At 37.2% G+C, this 21,610-nt stretch overlaps 1 protein-coding gene across 1 annotated transcript in view; it reads left to right on the forward strand.

Moving 5' to 3' along the window:
* LOC150095228 (orexin receptor type 2-like) overlaps positions 1-21,610 on the forward strand; it is a 107,938-nt gene that overhangs the window by 42,351 nt on the left and 43,977 nt on the right. Inside the window, exon 2 of the mRNA XM_090410195.1 lies at positions 486-1,223. Within this exon, the coding sequence (XP_090266321.1) occupies positions 795-1,223 (429 nt within the window). The 5' untranslated portion in view covers positions 486-794. The remainder of the gene's footprint in view (positions 1-485; positions 1,224-21,610) is intronic.

Below are 21,610 nucleotides of genomic sequence, written 5' to 3' on the forward strand. Positions count from 1 at the left end.
GCTCCTTTGTTGAATTAACTGGCGAGTTATGTTTCTAATGGTCTTCCTTCTTACATAAATAATTCTTTGTTGAAACAAAGACGGGAAATAAAAGGATGAACTTGAAAATGAGGAAATATAAGTTTCCTGTTCGCGTCTTATTAAGATAAAAAAAAGCCATTGAGTGAGAGTCGTTTACGTTGGCTTTTGCAGGTGAAAACGAAAAAAAAAAATGAGTTAATTTCTGAGCACATTTTGCTCAGGAATTAAACCGGTCCGGTTGAAAAGAATGCGCATGTCAGAAATCCCAGAGGAAGTTTGTTAAGCGTTCTCTAGAAGCATTTGACTTTATCACTACTTGTTTTATGCGTGCAGTGTTTATAGTATTATACCTAATTACGTTTTTTCTTGAATTATGTCGAACTATGCCGATATTATTCTTTTATTTTACGAGTGTATCCTTTCATGGATATTTATAGTAATTATTTTTATTTATTTATTTTCAGGATTGCTCAGAGACTCCAATCATTGACTGACAATGTGCGTTCTGCAGTCATTAAGAAGACTATGAGATTTTATGGGATGTTGTGCGTCTCTTCGTTATATTCTTTGATGCCAACGCAATCTGTTAGCAGCTACGATCCTTAGGCATCCAGTGGCACCACCTACCAGCGATATCTACAAACTGAAAGTAATGCAACTGATTGTTTAGGAAGTTTAACATCACTCATATCACAGAACTAACAAAATAGCTGACTAAGCAATACAATCTTTAAGAAAACGTCATCAATTCGAGTCTCAACGTAAGTGAAATCATGAAGCCCAATACTGATATTTCCTCTTACGATTTAGATGACTATGACGAGATTCGTCTCAAGCCTACGGACATCAACATGACTGCAAACACTTCTAACGACAGTCGGATCTGCACCAATGAATATTGTGTTCCCGATGAAGATTACATTGAGATGATAGAGGCTTACATCTTCCCAACACCTTACGAATGGGTTCTCATTACATTACACATTACAGTGTTTGCTATTGGACTCATAGGCAACACGTTAGTGTGTATTTCCGTCTATAGAAATCATTCCATGCGTACAGTGACCAATTATTTTATCGTGAACTTGGCAGTCGCAGATTTTTTAGTCATTTTAATTTGCTTGCCTCCATCTGTACTGTGGGACGTAACAGAAACTTGGTTCTTTGGCTCTTTATTGTGCAAGTTGGTGCTTTATCTTCAGGTAAGAAGTTATTCTTATTTCGTATGTTTTGTTTTGCATTCAAAGTCCTGGTTACATTTACTATCTCTAAGCCTAATGGATAGGAACTAGACAAGCTTAAAGTGCATTCAGCTAAAAATCAATAGGAAATGCGGGACTTAACACGTTCATTATTCTAATTCTCGACCTTGCGAAAAAAAAAAAGTTTTTTTTTTTTGTTTGCTTGTTTTTGGTTTATCACAGCACCTGCTACTTCTTGTGTGCAGTTAATGGGTTTAGAACTGCGATCCAAAGTCATTACGCATTCAACAGCAGCCTGTTCTATCAACCCTGTCTATTAGCAGCAGAAAAATAGCCTAAAAGATGCTAAAAAAAAACAGTAGTGATTTAGGAGCTCATAGATTAGGCTTTCACGCCATCTACAGGCGCTACGCGAAAGAATTAAATGTAATATGTTCGCTTTAAACAATATAGGACACGTGCAACACTAATAAGATGACATTTTTAAATCTGAATTGTTAAACTGTAACGCCCACTAGTGGTGATGAGAGGAAACATGAAATCTAAATCTTGTCGATATATTTTTAAATTAGGAAATTTAAAATATAATCAGCATCGAATGGAAAAGACTAAAAAAATTTTTAGCATTATTTATTTAGATGCAGATATGGTTTTATCTACATCTACTTCACAGAAAAATATTAATAGATGATAAAAATATAGATTATCATCAGCTACAATATTTATAAAGCCAGTGCAACAAAAATCTAAAAGAAAATGAAAATTTAGAAAACATCTACATGGTGTGGATAACTAAAAGACTTCTTCGATCGTTCGCTGAGTTGCGCATATAAATCATAACTCAGTTCTATCCACAGGGAAATATGTTTTGTTAGCGTAGAACCATTTCAAGCAACACATAAATAATAAATGTCAAACCAAACAGTTGAAAGAATAATATTCTGTGAGTGAAATGTATATTTTGGTTGCTGTTATTTTTGAATACATAATTTAGTTTTCCATGATGGAAAGAAGGATAGATATTAAGTTATCGTTTACAGAATATCCAATTACTAACAGCTGCGCGTGAATATTTTAACAGCGGAATAATAATATTGTTCTTTTGATGGTCCTCTCACTGTAATTTATTTCGAGTGTTGTCATCTGATAACTTCGATGCATAATTCTGCTAGATGTAGTCTCTAGTGAGTTCTTTTTCAAGACAAAAATGCTTATTTTGTATATTTTTGCATCGTTTTAACATTTTTCTCTATTAATATACATTCTACCGAGAGTAGTATAGCAGGAGATTAAGTGAGGAAAAAAAACCTCCTGTAGTTAATTAACTTTTTTTGATTTATCAAAAACTGTGAATGTTTCAATGCTGGTTCTTCCAGGAATTGCATCCAGAGTTTTATTTATTTATTTATTTATTATTTTATCAATCGGTGTATTGTGTCGCTGCATAATTTCATCCTGAAGATTGGTGTAGAGATAGATTCAGTGGAAAGTGTTTGTAACTGTGCAAAATTGCGAACAGTAATAGTGTCTCTCTCTCTCTCTCTCTCTTTCCCCTTCCCTACCTATCTATCTATCTATCTGTTTATCTCTCTCTTCTTCTACGAGTGTGTGCTTCTGCACATGTTTTCCACCCTACGCAAACACAAAAACGAAAAAATTCTTCCCAAATTAAAAAAAAGAGTTAAAATTTGAATTATGAGATTAATTTCAAAAGGGTGCTTAAGGGTCAAAGCTGTATAACTGAGAGGAGACCTCCGCATAGCCTTTAAAGGAATGCGGAGAACCGACCAGGGCTTCTGACCTAATGTCCAATCCTCACCTTCTCGTGGTGCACCCTGTTGGGTATCTACCTGGATACTGAACGAACGAGGATGGGCTGGCAATTGGGGATTTAGCCGACCAAATTGTATTCTTATTGGCTTAAACCAAAATACAAAATGACAAAATTTCATGCCGGTGTGGGCATTGCCCGGTTAAACAAGGCCCCCGTTGTTTTTGCCAGGGCGAACAGCGAAAATTCAGCTACTGGAACAAATCTGAAAACACACCCCAACTCAACATCACCAGAGTTCAAGATAGGTAGTAATAATGTAAATTTTTCATGTAGTACTATCATATTCTGTACACCCCTTGAGGGTACATGGCAGGAATTTGATGATGATGATGATGATGATTAATTTAAAAGGGAATTTCAAAATATGGATGAAAAGAATTCATTTTTTTTATTCTTTGTTCAGATTTAAGTGAACGAATATCATTAGGGGAGTTTGTAGACATCTGTTTACCATGTAGTCGCCAAAGATGGTGTTCCACCGTAGCATCTTATCGTCTATCTCCACACAAAAGTAATCGGTTCAAGTGTTTAACTAGGAAAGACAGCATGCTGCGAAACTCCAGATGGATATGGCTTAACTAAATGCTCTTTCAAGATTTCAAGAGATGGAATTCGCTTAGTAAGATCCGAACTGTTAGGTGAGTGGTTTAAAAGCACCTTGTAGTAGCGCCTTAAGCAGTCGCTTGTGTAGTTGGTGGATAGTGTGGCACAGAGTTATTACCATCACTAAAAAACAACTGGCGTATATAAAATTGGAAGCTGCGTATATCTGTTGTCTTTTACGAACGGTATTTACTTCTAATGATATTCCTCTGTGAAATAAAGACAGAAATGTCTGCCGATGAAAAAAGATCACATAATTTTTTTTTATCCATCTTTGAAAATCTTCAAGCTGACAAGTTCTTCACTAAGCTCTTCATACGTCTCGAGTTCGTCTGTTTGGTGTAACAGCTGCAGCTCTTTCGGTAGAAAAAAAAAAAAAAGAAAAGAGAAGTCCTGCGGTCCTCTTTAAAAGAAGAAAAAATGGTTATATTTACAGACGTTCAGATTTTGGATCCAATCCCGAAACTGTTTTTATGAACGTTTTTGGACTTGAGTACTTAAAGAAATGATAGATGATCAGGAGGAGTTTCTGCTTCCAGTTATAATTGTGAGTTTCCTGGGGGGGGGGAATAGATTTCATCTGGTGGTTACTATGTCATCAACAGAGGCAGTTCATGCATAGGAACTATGCAACTGCGTACCCCCAATTTTTCTCGATATATAAATATATTTATTAGTTTATTTATATTTGTTTGTAACATTTAATTTTATCATCAACAATCCTACACAATTCTCTTATTTTGTATAAAAAATAATAAAAATCCATCTTGTAGCACTTAAGAGGGCGCTAGCAGCACTGTGTTTGCCACAGTGTCATATTGCTATGCGCGCAAGCATATACTCGTCATAGTGAGATGCGAGCTATTAGCGTAATGCGGCACTGTCCGTCGCGCAGTTCCACTGTTGTTTATGTGCAGTTTGAGCCAGTAGTAGAGTGTTCGTAGTGCTTATCGTGTTTACTCCGTCTCTTTAAATATTTGGACATTACAATTAAAGGATTTAATTGTAATGTCCAAAAATTATAAATCCATTTCTTTAATTACAATTAAAGGAATGGATTTTATTTTTAAATAATTTTGAATTATACTAAACTGTATAATTTTATCGATAATAAACAATATTTTTTCATGTTTAATTTTTTTTTTTTAAATTTTTACCATAATTTTGATATTTTATCCAAACACGTATACACTGTACGTACAGTGTGTACGCATATTTCGAAAGTTGCAGCACCCCAACGATTTCAAGCCACGAGCCGCCCCTAATCAATATCTACAGAATTTTCAAAACTGAAAAAAATTGAAATTCTTTCCAGATCTAAAATTCCAGATATTCCATAATTGTTTATTATGGATTGCTTTGTATATATTTTCTCTCTCTCTCTCTCTCTTTCCCCACACACCCACACCCACATACATATCCTGTGTTTGTTGATCTGAACCTACCAACTTAGCTCTTTCAATTCGTGTTGTCTTCAATGCCTCACTGTTATGCCGAGCCAGATGGCTTCTATTTGCACAGTCCTTCTACAGTGACAGAAGAAAGTGACACTAACATGTCTTTGAGTATCTACTTACAGATGTGGTTGATTACGAGTGACTTATTCTTCTAATGGGAAAACAACACAAAACCTCTTCAACACATCTTTCCATTTGTAGTGGATGAATAAGAAAAGAGCATCGAAGTTTACTTCGTATGCTAGCAGTCTATTATTATTATTATTATTATTATTATTATTATTATTAATTTTCATTTATATGTTAAGCCTGTTAAATGTTAGGCTGAGATATGTTTTCGACATTTATTGAAAATATTCGAGCCGCAAGAAGGTGTCGGGAGTGATGAATATATTCTGCTGACTAAGGGGATTATGATGAGTGCACGGCGTCCATTGGCGGCTGCAGCACTTCGATAAGAGATGACCTCTTTTATGTCGTATCTTCAGTTTCGGTGTTTCCTGCTCCTTGCAGACCAATAAATTCTCGCGAAGAATTGGAAGGACAAACATTCGGTGCTAGACTCGAACATTTGTCCTTCGGATCGGATCGACAGTTGTTCATTTCAATTACGAACGAAGAATTTATTTGTGGAAATGCGGTGCGAAAGCCCCTTACAATTCCCGCCTTGCGAAATACGCACTCACCTTCCATTAAAGCTTTCTAAGTACGGTTTTCCTCGTTTACTCTCCGTGTTGGTTTTGCATCGCTGTTTACCTTTGCTATCTGCGCCTTCACTTTTCACACCATCTTCGGAACGCAAGTTCTTCTTTCAGATGTTTCAGGAATTACCTGAAGACGTTCACACTTTTTAGATGAAACCCCTGAAATGTGGCTACAAATCCTCCCTCCCCTCATCTTTCCACTTGCTTTTTTTAATCTCTGTCGCTGCCATTCAATCTCTCTCTTTCTCTCTCTCTCTCTCTCTCTCTCTCTCTCTCTCTCTCTTGTTCTTGCTTTCTTCTCTATGATTCTTTCTTTCTGTATGTTTTCATTTTTTTCCCCTCTCTATCTGTTTCTTTACAGAGCTTCCGTAACTTAACCCTTTTTTACGGAAAGACCGGAGTTATTCCCGTCAGTGACTTGAGGAACCTTTATCTGGTTTCTTTCGACTAAAGGTGAGTTAACCGGTCTCATACGGAGGTTAAAGGTTTATTATTCCGGTAACTCTGGTTTTTCATCCCTCCAAACAGGTAAACTGGCCCCGTGAACACACGCATCTACAGATAAACGGCACACGGGAGGAATAGGGTCGACCATCTTATCCTCGGGACGGTCGCGGGTGTGAAGTCCACAGCTAAGAACCTTAATGGTCCATGAAAAGCTTAAGACATAAAAAAAATCAAAAATAAATGATCTAATGCCTTTTAATCCCTTATAGGGAGTAGGCGAGTCCTTTATACCCTATCTAGTTTTTGGAGACTGAGTGGGCAGTTCAATCTCCACAGGTAGCCAATCAGCGATAGCTGGCCCATGTCTATCACTAATTATAGCAGCCACCGATGAAGTGGCTGTCAAACAAGTGCTGCCATCTCTTGGTACCTAACCCTAACAAGATATGTTACAATCTGAAATAATGTGGGTACTACGGTCGATTTTCTTGAGTTTACGGGATGAAAAAACCAAGTTTCACGTAGGAAAAACCTGCTTGCTCGTGTCAGAGATCGACTAACTCGGGAACCGGTCGAAAAAAGGCTTAGAAAAAGTTCCTTCAGTCGGCGACTAGACTTGAACTTAAGTCTGACTTCGAGCGACCAAGCGCCACTTCCACTGAGCTACACAGGCCTCCAGACTTAAGAAAAGACATCTGTTTCTTTCTGTTTCTCTTTTGTCTCTCTCTCACACACAAACACTATTTTTTCTTTCCTTCTATTATCTACCTCCCTTCCTTTCTATTGTAATTCTTTCTGCCTTTTACTTTATTCTTCTGTCTATTTTTTTCCTTATCGTAGATCTGCCTCATTTCTCTTTCTTTTAATTCCAGAAGTCTTTAAGACGTCTTTAAGATTCCCTGTGGGACATCCATTCGTTTTTTTCCTTCTTTTCTTTCTTTTTTCCGATCCCACAATGTTGTCGTTCCGTTTTGTGCCGGGTTATTTCCGCTCGAAGGGTTTTCAACTGTCACCTTTCACTGCCTGTCGATAATTGCGTTTAGTAATTCCAACACCACGACTTACGTTCGCATCCGAGATGCTTTCAATAGAATTAACGCTCACGTGCTTGGAGGGGAAGAGGATAGCTTTCATTTCTTAAAAAACATAACTGAAAACCATTACTTGATTGCCACGAGCGGTCATAGAGGCTTATCTTTTTTTTCCTCTAAGAATGCCGTGGATCCTTCCCCCCCCCCTGGCGACAAATAGTGGACATGTTATCAACCACTCCTAGAACAGTCGTCTTCCTCCAGATTTTATAGCTTTATAGATAAATCGATAAGCGAATAAGTAGCGGAGTTGTGCCCGTCAGTTTTAACACTCATCAGCGCGAGCTAATAGACATATTATGCTTCGAATCGGATCTCTCACTCTGATTCAGTCACTGAGCACGATTTATGTTTTCAATTTGCGTAATTTGATCACGATCGAGTATACTGCGTCTTACGTGTTTACGTTACACTGATAGAGCCATTGATTCTGTAATTTAAAAGTGAATATTACATTTTCGTTTGACTTTGTAGAGCTCCGTGTACGTGCTAGTGAGTTTGAAATTTTTCGCTGTCTTTAAATAATCATGGCATTCGTTAACCGTATTGTTCCAAGCATCTCCGACATAACACCTTTGACATCGTTTGCCTTCAAAGATACACTCTTTCTTTCGCTTATGATCAGCACACTCGACCAGCGAACAAAAGATCTCTCTAGATTCAATTTCCCACAAGAGCGCACTCGCTGATGGCTTAATGAAGTCCCCAGTTTCCTAACTATTCTCATCTGTCTTAGAAAATAGACCATGACAAAGTTTTCTCACAGGGAACGAGCTCTGTGTGTTCCCACTTGATAGATGATGATCTCCCGGGAGAAAGCGTACGACCAATACGTTACTGGTGATCAGTTACGCACGGTGAGGCTTCGATGTTTTAAAGTGAGTCATCAATTATGTGAATATTAAACTGCAAGCAGGAAGTTCCTTGCTTGATGTCGTTTCGAAAGACTAGCTTGTGTCAATATGCATCTTCCTTAGATTACCACAGCGCTTCGAAAATATCGCAGAACATTTGAGATCATTACTGTGTCACGCATATTCAAGTAGCAAATGATCTTTCAGATTTCAACAATGGACATTGCGGTTTTTTTACAGATGATGGTTTGGCATAAAAAAGAGTAATTGTTGCAGATCTTCTCCCTGCAACAATACTTGTGTAGATTGTCCATTTATTATTGAAATAAATGACTACAATTTGTGTACTTTCTCTTGCTAATCTTTATCTGGTTATTACACATCTTTGCGAACTCTTATCAGGAGAAAAAATATGAGCGATTCTAAACTCCCTATTGTGTAATTCTTCAATTTTTGAAAGAATAATTTCAAAACTTTTTTTTCTTCGATAAAGTCCTCTTTATTGAATTCTTCATCCTATTCACCGTCTCTTTTGATCATCGCTTCGTAAATCGACGTTCTGTTTTCTTCCATCTCATTTCCATAGAGATTATGCCACATCCGATTTGCGTTTCATAAATCCCACAGGGATACCAAACGATTTAGCAGCAGTCTTCGATTTCAGAAAACGAAAATTAAAATATCCATCTAATATGACATCTCATAAGGTAAAGGCAGATGATACTGAAGGAAAGGGTATTCAGAATAATTGAATAGGTCGTTAGAAAGAGAGCCCAAGTCTCTGGTGGCTTTAGATAATATAAATGACTGTCACGTTGTTATTTATTCAAGAAAATTATTTCCACTTTAACTTCGCCCTTTTGAATACGATTGTGTACTCTTTGAACAAGCGTCTATTTTTGGGGATTTTATGATATTTTCCCTGATATTTTACGATCTATGTTTTGCCTCTTTCGGGTTCAGAGACATTTTGGTTCATATGTGTTTACTTTCGACTTTTTTTCGCCTGTCTTCCAGTTATTTATTTATTTATTTTTATCATCATCATCATCATACGTATCAAGGATTTAGGCCTAGCATGGCCTGTTCCGGCCTTAGAAGTCATCGTTGAATCGTTTAAGAGGACGTCCTGGTTTTCTTTTTCCTAATGGCTTGTAATTTAAGGCTTGTTTTGGTAATCTTTCTGTTTTCATTCTTTGAACGTGTTCCATCCATCTATGTTTATATTTTTTAATTTTTTCTATTACTGGTTCTTGGTTTAATTCTTTCATAATTTCTTCGTTTCTTATGTGATCAAATAGGGTATACTTTGCAGTTTTTCTCATAAACTTCATTTCTGCTGTTGTTAATCTTTGTTTGTCTTTTTTTTTGTTGTTTGTTTTGTTGTCCAGATTTCACTTCCATACATTAGGACTGGTAGGGCTAATGTATTGTATACTTTTAGCCTGGTTTGTTTTTGAACTAGGTTTGGTTTAAATATAGAGTTAATTACTCCTGTTATTTTTAAATATTTTGCAATTTTTACGTTTATATCTTTTTCATTTTCATATGTGATCGTACATCCTAGGTAGTTAAATGAATTCACCTCTTCTAAGATCTTGTTATCTATTACTATTTTAGTTCATGCTGAATCTTGTCCGTTAAAGGCCATAGTTTGATTTTTCTGTTGATATTATCATACCATAATCTTTGGATATCTCATTTAGATCTAAAATAGCTTTCTGTAAGTTATCTTCAGAATTTGTAATTATTATTTGGTCGTCTGCAAAGAGGAGAGTGTACAAGTTCACTGTAGGAGAAAGTTTAATATCTTGATGTAAATTTTTATTCCATTTTATTATTATTTCATTTAAGTAGATATTAAAAAGAGTTGTTGAGAGTGGACATCCCTGTCGGACCCCTTGGTTTATCTCTCTCGTATATGATAGCTCGTGATTTAATCTTATTTGTATTTGATTATTTTCATATATACTTGTGATAGCTTTTAGGATATTATTTGGTATTTCTTTTAATATGTTAAATAAATTTATTTTTATGTTCTACGTTTTGCTCTGATTTTTGGAATTTGTGGTATGTTTCAGAATTTCCATCTGTAAATCTTCGGAGATGCATTTTTTGGAATTTTCTGATTTTTCCTCTGCTTTTTATGCTTTCCTGGCTTGTTTTTTTTTAAACTAGATTTTCAGAACCATCGCTTTTTTATTATGAAGATGCAGCTTAACTATTATAACAACCTAAATTCGTATTCCCAATGACTTTCCTATGCGTTTCGTATCATCGCTCACTTCTGTTATCCAAGAACCTCTATAGCTCAATCGATTTTGACGAGCCACTTTGGCTTGAATGGTCTGTGTAAGAATTCCGTCTAGGGAGTGAGGAACTATCAGGATATTTCATTTGAAGGTGGAGACAGACGGAGGTTGCAGGATTTTCCTTTTCCTCAGAGAAACTCCGGTATTTAATCCTGTAACAAGCCAGGAGAACCGATAGATTGTTGGCTTTAAGGATCTGTTATTCCTGCGAATTATTATTATTAGGGAGCCTGTGTAGCTTTGTGTCTTTCGAGGAAGCCCTCAGGTCGAAAAGACCACATTTGAATCTCGTAAGAATATCAATTAAAGGTGACCTTGTTGGTGTCATTCGGTTGTGGAGGTAAAATTCTTCTAAGGGTAAAATACCTACCCTTAGGCAAATGCTGCAGAGGATTTTGGCTGTCCAGTTTATGGACGGCCCGGCTTTTCGTCGTCCTCAAGCGTCTCACGACCACTTTGAAATCGCTTAAGCCACTCGTAAACTTGAGTACGGGATAAGCATTCATCGCCGTATGCTTTTTGAAGCATTGGATGCGTTTCGGTAAAACTTTTACCAAGTTTAACACAAAAGTCAATCGCAGATCTCTGTTTGAAACAAATGTCATAAACAGTTGACACAACACTAATGAAGATTGCCGCTTTAGACGACAAAAAGATACAACAGGTGGCGCCATTAGTTTCTTCTTCTATTTTCGAAAAGTTCGGTTTCTTTTTGGACACAGGGTGTATAACAAGCTGGTAAATAAATAATCGTTGCTGAATTAGCTTTCACATCAGAAGTTTTCTCTCTGAGGTTTTATCGTCTAAATCGCTATTTCGATGCTGTTCGCTGCAAGCACGTTTAATGCGGAGAAGTGTGGAATACAAATGAATACACTCAAGAGACAATGCGTATCTCTAGTCTAGACTGTCTCAGATAGTAAATAAAATGTATATCGAGAGAGAGAGAGAGAGAGAGTCTTTCTAGACACCGTATAACTATTCTCTCCGTTCTCCCTAAAAGACGCAAAACATGTTTATTGAAAATAATATATTTATGATCTAAACGTAGTCTTTGAAACATGGCTCATAATACAGCATTTGAATTGCACCTAATTATAAATTTAATTGTGGAAATCTACATTCAATATTGCCCTTATGTAATAATTGCAAAATATTTATTTTTATATTGTTTTAGATGATCTGTTTTACATTCCGTGTAGCTCGGTGGAAGTGGTATTTGCACTAGGTCGCTCGCAGAATGACCTAAGTTCGATTCGAGTCAGCGACTAGAGGAACTTTTCTCACCTTTTCTTTGATCGGCTACAAGCGATAATCTTGAAGAAGGTCGTTATTGTTGTCGTTTCTTTTTAGGCGAGCATTTCAAAATGCACATCTCTGAGATTCGGTTTGTCCATCAGGAGGTCCTTAGAAAAGTTATTCTTGGGCGTTATTCTTGGGTGGATTTTATGGAATTTCGTTATTCTGAATCCTTACAAAAATCTACCTAGTCATTCTAGTTTTAATTTCAATACGTTGAAGTGAATGGAATTTGGGATTTAGAGAATCGTTAAAATCTATCAGTGTATTATTACATGCTCTGTCAGCTTTCGTAACAAAGTATCTCTGGGATATTCAGAATATTTCGAACTCTCCAAATTGGCAGTAATTTCTTCTCTGAAGTTGGAAAAAAAGGAAAAGACACTTTACTCTTTATTTTTCTCTTTTCTTCAAGAGTACTACCGTTCACAACAAAGCGTTAAATTAACAAAAGCACACCTTGGGGAATAGCTTTAATACTCAATTGTTCTCATTGTAAGCCAGCACGCGAAATCTGTGTTTGTGTAGATGAGGGGGGAGGAGGAGGAGGAGGAGGAGGAGGAGGAAGGAAGGAGATTTCAATGGATTCTGATGCGGCAAGAGGCACATATGGCTGAAGGACGTGTTTCTTGTTTTTTAAGTGGCAAAGTTTGGAGACTCAAACGATGAGATTACGTTCTTTAGCGTAATGAAGATCTATAGGCTAGTAACACCTTTGGACCTTAGAAAAACATCGCAGGAGTGGAATCGCACAGGTTAAGCGTTATATATCTACTCTATACTAAAAAATGATATTGGAAACGGATGTGACGTCAGCTTTGAAACGGATGTAGGCATTTAAACAATGAAAAACCTACCTCCTACAAATCAAACAATGAAAATAACAGTACGTGTCAATATTCATTACTGAAATTAGCATAACCGGCTTACCAGCCCGGAACTCGGGGGTTGGGCGCCGTAGGATCAAGGAGGGAGGAACCTCCTTTCGAGTCTTCAAAATTCGAGTAATCAGAATTCAAGAAGAAGTGGCCTACCAGTCCGGAACTCGGGGAGTTGGGCGCCGTAGGCGTCAGGGGGAGGGGTTGGATCCCCCAGTATATATATATAAGTTGTAATCTGTCACATATTTAGTACCATAGGTTGGCAAAAAGTCAGAAATTAATAAAACCTTCTTGGTTTTATTCTTCGCGAAGAACATACGTCGTATATCAAATATCATGTGCCTGAACAGTCTGGTCTTGCTGAACATGCTACTACGGAGCATAGACTTCACTGCAATTATACAATAATCCTTCATAAAAGCCAATGCTCCATTCTACTAGCTTGAACTGTTCTGATGACCTACGTTTATCTCTTTTATAGGGAATAATGCTTTTTATATCAGCTGATCTTTCCTAACTTTTAATTCCTTTTTTAGTGATGCGAATAGTGACCGTTTTTGTTATCTTACATTACCTACTAAGTTTACGCTTTTTAAAATTTTCTGTTATTGTTTCATCATCATCGTCATAACGCTAATTACAAATACGGTTCATACTGGTCAGTTCCAGTCTCATCTAAAATTCTTTTTTGAGGTCAACCTGCCTTCTCTTTCCAATTGGCTTATATTTTAGTATTTGTTTAGGATGTCGGGTGTTGGCCATTCGGTATACATGTTCAGTCCATTTTTGTTTATAATTGTTTAGTTTTTCTTCTATTCGTTTTGTCTTTAGTTCTTCTAAAATGCCCTCGTTTCTTTTTTTGATCTAATGTGTATTTTGCAGTTCTTCTCATAAATCTCATTTCACTGGTTTTTATTCTTTGTTTATTGGCCAAATTTCACTGCCATATATCCGTGCGGTGCCTGGTGGCATTGCGCTTCGCAACCTTATGCCTGGGGAAGGAGTGTCCTGCGTTCGATGACGTGGGGAGCTTAAGGATTTTCCTCAGCCATAGCCAAGTTAGCCGATCTTGGGCGTGGACAGCAGGGTTTTTCACACAGTTTATCCGGGGTTTTTCATCCCGCAAGCAGGCAAACCGGCCCCGTGAACACACACGAATACAGTCTGGAATAATTAAGACCATCCCTCCAGCCATACGTCTGAATTGTCAGCTATGCCGGTCCCGAGCCCGGATAAAAATAGCGGGAATTGAGATGGTGCCGTACCTCCGCGTAAAAAGGGACTCACGGCCGTTGAACCACCATACGAAATGAAATGAATGAATCAACTGCCATATAATAACACTGCTAAAGCATTGTACATTGTAAATCTAATAATATGTACTAAAAATAAAGAGCCAAAGGCTTCATTTCGGCGATGCAAAATTATACAAATTAAGTGGATATAATTAATATGAAATATATATTGATCTTTAATTGACCACGATTTATGAGCATCTAATGCCAACAAATTTCGCCAACGGGCTATTTGGCTTCTTCGTGGCTTACCGTTATATGCCCTGAAGAAGCCGAACAGCCCCGTTGGCGAAACTTGTTGGCATTAGATGTTTATAAATCGTGGTCAATTAAAGATCAATATATATTTCATATTAATTATATGTTTGAACGACTAAATATAAATCTCGACAAATTAAGTGGATATTAAACCCAACATCATTTCAAAGCCGAATACAGAAACGATAAAAGTTTCGTGCGAAAATTGACCAGAGAGAAAAAGCAAACCCTGCACCAAATTACGACCGGGTAGCTTACCTTCGGTTGAGAAGCCCTTATGACGAGATTTGAATCCTAAGTATTTGAATTCCACCCGAAGATCTGCCACGCTGCCCTAGAGACTGAGTTGCACTCCATTTTAAGAATGTTCCCTTAATACAAGCAAAGAAATTAGGATATAATTATGAAACTCTATGGTGAGGCCAGGATTGAATTACACTTGACATCGGAGGTGTTTATTAACATTCCCTGTGTGGTAGGGATGGTTGCAGAGAGGTACGAGGATCGGTTGATTAGCTGCAATTTTAAGAACTTAATTAGATGGACTGGAGACTTAATTGCAGTTCATATTTCATGACAAGAATCATCCTGGCAGTTAATTCGTGTTTGTACAACGTAAACAGCAGATTCTCTGCACTTATCCAACTAAGCCCCAGCGTGCATAACAAACAGTTAATGAAGGAAACAGAAAAAAATGTGAAAAGTTCAACTTTGCTGTTTAGATTAGACCATTTCTATGTTAATTGCACACAAGGCTGTAAACCTCTCATAAATTAGTACTACGAGGTGGGTTTAAGGGTATATAATCCTCAAATTGTGACGTGGAATTTTCTTGAAACCCCTTCAGGTTTCAGAAGTGGGGGTTTAACAATAACCTAGACACTTTTATCAGACTTTCGGCATGGAACCTATTAGCAATTGACGAGAAGCAGAGAATTCAAAGTTTAAAAAAATAAAAGCTTAACCTTCATCGCTAGGGCTTTAGAGTTATGCTTTTTCAAACATGAAATTGTAATATCATTTGAATGCTCTTCAGGTGCGCTAACATTGAGAAAGAGGGGGTAGGCCCCCATTTTTTCTCAGTGTTAGTAATAAGAACTACATTATTCATGGATCAACCTTTAGTCCTACCTTGCAGTTGGCAAATTGCGAACGTCAAGATCATCCGTAAACGCTGATCTCTCCGCACAATCCTTAAAGAGGGAGATTACAAGCCACCATCAATGCTTCTCTAAACACAGTTTCGCCTATTTTCTTGCAACAGATCTTAATTCTGGCCTTACGTTTTGTTAATGCTCATAAAGAAAACATTAATGCTCATAGTTTAATAGCCGAGATCATCTTTCACTTCTCTGACTTAATCTTGCTTCAAACTTTTCCTGGTATGATCACCTCACATCTATCGCAACTTCGGCTTCTAAAACACTTCTCATCCATTTTCGCTGTGATAATAATAATACCATTTAGTTAGAAGATTGAATAATATTATTTCATGCTACGCATATGTAATCAGCACTTGGGAGTTTATTTTCTTCTGAGTAATTGGCTTTGTTTTGTTTTTCTCTCAAACTGGACTTGCGCATATTACAGTACAGGTAACGTAATGTAAGTTTAATTAAGAATAGAGGACATTGGATAAGTTTGAAATGATAAAAACAAAAAAAAATAATGCTTATACTAACTACTTGCTTAAAAAATGTTCCTTAAAGCGAATACTGCTAAAATACAAAGTGTTAAAGAGAAAGTATTTTAGGGATGTAACTGTCCACTCCTTGGAATACTTTGCAACGTAATGATGTATCGTTCCTGACGCGTGGTAGTCGCCTGGGGCCTGGATGTATAATGCCTAGACTCTATTGGTCGCAGACTGACATTCGCGACTCTCGCTACACGGGGAATACGCAATCCCAACTGACACATGGTGATGAGTTGTGTAAGGTTAAACTATGAACATGCACCACGAAAGGGCTTCCTAACAGGTACACTACAGTGCGACACCACTTACTGCTTCTCCAAATATTTCTCTGCAAGCTTAACTTCAGTGCAACATTCAAATATCTTGTTTGCATTTTAGTTATTTTTTATACGTTATGTTATTTGTTGATTGATATTTTTGCGTGATGTTCTCATAGTTTACAGATTTTGCTTTCCAGAAAAAAAAAGAAAAAAAAAACTTAAATAAATTAATATTATGTGCAATAGCAAATTCTGTGTTTCACCATCTGTAACTTAATATTTTCGCTGAAAAAGTGTTTGTCTTTTTTAGCGAAGATATTAGTGATGTAGGTTGCTAGTAATGAAGGCATACATTTTTACTTTCCTCTAAGAAAACAGCTAGCGCTATCGATTATGACTCATTCCCAGCTTTTAAAAACAAGTCCAAAATAAGCGTAAAGTGATAATAGCAGAAACAGGAAAAATGCAGAATTTACGATATAAAAGCAAATTTGCCTACCGAATGACTATATTTGTAACCATTACTGGAAGGGGACCGACGTTTACTATTACCCAACTCCTTTTCCCAGTCTTATCGCAAAGTGCTGCATTGGCCATCGCTTAATTCGAGTAAATGCAGCACAAGTAAGTCAAATGAGATCATCTGTACTTATGTGGTGCATTTTTGTAAACGAGATAGTAAAAATAATCCTGGTAACCTCTTAGGCAGACCATGTAAAATGATAACATACATGTGTTGGGAAAAATATGAATGTGATAAAGAAGAGATGCTGGAGTCTACGAATCTACGATTCACATCCAGGAGTTTACGAAGTAACCAGCTCGTGTGATCAAGCTTACTACCATCAAACAGGAAGAACTGTGGACATCCGTATCAGTGATCATAAAAGATACATCCAACACTATCGCTATGGCAAGTCGGGCCTAGCATATATGCTTTGGATACCTTTGCACACAGAATCAACTGGAAGAATACAAAAGTACTGCGCATAAACTCTTACAAGTCGGGGAGATTGTTCTTAGAAGCAACAGAAACCTTGAAACATACTCCGAATCTTAACAAATATGGATGTATAAATTTGTGTAAGATTTGGGAGACAGTCATCTTGAGACATAAGTAGTACCTGCTTTTTCTCTCTCTTTTTTTTTTCCTTAACATACAGGGCGCCTAATTAGGACTTTAGTCTTTGTGTTGTTGCTACAATTTTTCAAACTAGTCCCATTATTACACCATGTTGTTGTTGTTGTTTGCAGTCTCGCGTACTATGACAAACTGTGTTTTGTGTTCTGAAGGTGCTGGTTATAACACCAGCGAAATATCAGCAATAAGTTAATAAATAATTATTTACTTATCTTTATGTGCTCTGATATATTACCGTAAAAATCAGTCAGCATGTACGAAGAACCCATAAGCCTTTCTACACAAATCGATATGAGTGTTTATGAAGCCGAAACGATGCCAATCAAATATCAGCTCTTGGATGAACTGAAGTTATTAATCAACAAGTTTCTTAACCATCCTAATAGATAATCTAGTTCTCAGCAAACGCATTTTAATCAAACATTTCAGATGAGGAACTCTGTAGACCGTGTCGTTCTCAATACTGTAACCATTTCCATGAAATCACTCTTCGTTAATAGCAAATGAAATTTATTGGTAGCAACCGTTTTTATTAAATACTTGAGTTTATATCATCTTCCACACTGCTGCCTATTTACGAGACTCGATCTTCCCAGAGCCGTTTCTTCCATTTTTATTTGTTAGAATTCGTTTGCTACTGTAACTGATTAGATCTGGATTGTGGAATTTAATTTTGGAAATAAACATTCTTTAGGCGAGGTATCGGCAAATATTTCCAATATCAAGAAGTTTCAATTAATGCTATACTTCTTCCTTACCTCAGGTGTGTGTGTGTGTGTGTGTGTGTGAGAGAGAGAGAGAGAGAGAGAGAGAGAGAGAATTAATTAATATGACCATTTGCAATTCCAATGGTGTTCTTATTAAATCTTCAATGCCCTCCAGAAGTCAACGCACACTCGTTTTGCTTCGAGTAGCAATCAGTAATTCACTCTCAAGTCTTCAATGACAATTAACAAGCCTTCAATTAAACATGGCTCCGATTGAAATGCTTCCTTTTAATGAGAATCAAGTATCGCTTAGACGAAAACTTTTCTGACAATCAATATTCCGTGCTTTCTGATAACTTCTGCCATGGGCATTACTGACTCAAAATGTCTCTAAAACTGGGACTTCATTTTACCACTTCAGAATTTGAACCGCTCGTGCTTATTATTTAACCTTTCTTTAAATCAGACTTTCCCCTCCATTCTTCCAGCCAACCTAACATAAATTTCCATTGTTTGTTATTACGAGTTAGGCTTAACTGTCTGTCACGACCAACTAACTTGACTTTCATATAAATCTAATTAATTCCATCTCCACAGTCCATGGTTCCGTTAATTGTGTGCATTCTCACCGTTAACTAACAGACGATCCTAGTTGTCCGTTTTATATTATGGAAACCTTGCGACCTTCGTATCATATATGCTCTTTTCGTTATAAAGGTTATTCTCATCGTCGACAGGGTTCGAGCCCAGGTCTTGCTAACCAGAAAGGTATTGTTGACTACCTAGCTAAGGAAGCTCGGACTTGTAGCAAGGTTTCTAATGAACTTAACCGTTCGCTTACCTTTCGTAAGGTAAGCCAAATTAACACTTCTTATCATGAAACAATTTGAAGGTATCCACATGTGCAATTTCTTTCCAACAATTCTCTATTTAGATACACCCTGTTCAAAAAGAAACCGAACTTTTTAAAAAATAGAAGAAAACAAGCCACCTGTTGTATCTTTTTGTTGTCGAAAGCGGCCACCTTCATCAGAGTTGTGTCAACTGTTTATGACATTTGTTTCATTGGAAGCCGAGTTATAGCGCCAAGAGTGGCAGTGCATTTTGACGAGCGGTCGGAAAATGAGTTTCAAACAGAGCTGCGATTGACTTTTGTGTTAAACTTGGTAAACGTTTTACCGAAACGCATCAAATGCTTCAAAAAGCATACGGTGATGAATGCTTATCCCGTACTCAAGTTTACGAGTGGTTTATGCGATTTCAAAGTGGTCGTGAGACTCTTGAGAACGACGAAAAGCTGGGTTGTCCAAAAACTGGACCGAGCGAAATTAACATCCAACAAGTGCGTGATTTCATCAAAGAAAACCCGAAATCGTCCGTGAGATTGATTGAAGATGAATTGGGGATTCCGAAATCAACTGCGCACAACATTTTGACCGAGAGTTTGGGCCTTCGTAAATTGAATTCGCGATTTCTTCCCCACAAGTTGACCGAAGACCAAAAAATGTATCGAATTTAACACCGCAAGGACCTCATCAAAACCGCTCGTAAGGACTCAAACTTCCTTGAGACGATCGTTACTGGTGACGAAAAGTGGTGTTTTGAGTATGAGTCCGAAACAAATCGCCAGAGTGCTGCGTGGAGACCACCAGAAGAGGGGCATCCGAAGAAAAGTCGCTTGGAGAAGTCAAAAGTAAAGACAATGCTGATTTGTTTCTACGATTCCAGGGGCATTATCCACAAAAAATTCGTTACATCTGGCCAAACGGTCAATGCTGAGTTTTATTTCGAAGTTTTGAAGCGATTGATGGCGAGAATTCTTCGCGTACGGCATGAATATCGTGACGAGCGACCATTCTTCAAAACACGCTGTCACTTTTGTCACTGTAACTCGGCTTCTAATGAAACAAACGTCATAAACAGTTGACACAACCCTAATGAAGGTTGTCGTTTTCGACAACTAAAAGATACAACAGGTGGCGCCACTAGGTTTTTCAATTTTCGGTTTGTGTTTGGACAGGGATGTACATTTACATAAAACGTTTCATGAGCGTCAGTTATAAAAATTCATTTAAACTAATAATATGATGTCAATTAATTGCAAGCACGCACGCACGCACACACACACACACACACACAAACACACACACACACACGCACACACGCACACAATAATGGTGATTATTCTTTTGATCGTGAAATTCTTACAGTGCAATTTCTCTATGTAATCATATTTTACATCAAGCGAAACATCATGAACCTTTATATTCGTTATGGTTTTAAGAGTCTAGAAATAATTTCTAAAAAATATCATAAAAATTAAATAACTCATTCAATATCTTCGTATTTCCTAAAGGTGGAGAGCATAACTGTTTTTACCTCTTTTAAATTCTGCATCTTTCAGTTCTTTATAATATATATATATATAATTTTCATATTATTAACACTGCTTCAGATAATAAAAAAAAAACACATTAACTTGTTTTCAAAAGTTCAAGTCCAGACGGTTTACGGGATACACGACTTGCTGACGAACAATTGCATCAACTGTTTCCTGTTTCGCTTGGATCATGGAACACGTGAGTTCTGATGCAGAGGAGCCGCAAGATTGGTGATAATACGATGCGTGTTCCATTGGGAGAGAAAGATAAAGAGGGGAGATCTATACTGAGATTCACAGAATTATCGATTTCTGTGCACAGAAAATCTTCTGAAGACGTACGAGACTCCTCTGAAATCCCAATAAAGATGAAGTCTGATGTAAAAAGCCTTAAAATAGATTTATTTATTTATTTTTAATGAGAATTTCGGGATTAATGTTATTGTGTATTCTGCTTGTGTATTCTTTAACAAACGAGAATGCCAATATAATGAAGAGGATTATTATAGTGGGGTTAATAATCGTACACAGCATTTGGTTTGGCTGTATGGAATTAGGACTGATGCAATTAAGGCCACGAGGCCAGCGTATTATTCGTTTTAATTGTTTCGGTTCTTCAGAGCGACTCGTCTGTTTTTACTGAATGAAAACCCCGAGTTTCAGGAACAGAAAATTTTTTCAAAGTAGTATGAGTTCAGTGAGCTCACCTTCACATGAAAAGATTTTCGTGTAATGGGATTCGAATCTACGTCTTGCTTTCTAAAGCCATCGTCAAACCCAGCTAAGCTAAAGAGGAGACTGCGAAGTAGCAGCACATCGCGCATCACTTGACTGAAGTTATTTCAGAATTACTTCAGGCTCTCCCATCGAAAAATACTGTCGCCCCTCCTCAGAGGGTAAGGCAAGCCTCCTCGGGAGGCTTGCCTTACACTCTGGTACCCACTACTTTAATTATGACAATTACCCCGCACGACTCTTGTTAAAATAAACAATTAAGTCAAACTTTATTCCCTAAAGAACCCTTCGATTCACGTCTTCAGTAAATCCACCCCTTTGTATGAGTAGAATTTCGCTTTCTTGAAGCAAGCAAGGCAATTTTATGTTATGTAGAAGAGTTGATTGTGGAATATTTAAAAATGATTATGGTCCCTCTGTCTGATCACATTAA

The sequence above is a fragment of the Typopeltis vanoorti genome, chromosome 20 (genome assembly GCF_054136105.1).
Source record: "Typopeltis vanoorti isolate ZY-2024b chromosome 20, IOZ_Tvanoo_1.0, whole genome shotgun sequence".
Lineage (NCBI taxonomy): Eukaryota > Metazoa > Arthropoda > Arachnida > Uropygi > Thelyphonidae > Typopeltis > Typopeltis vanoorti.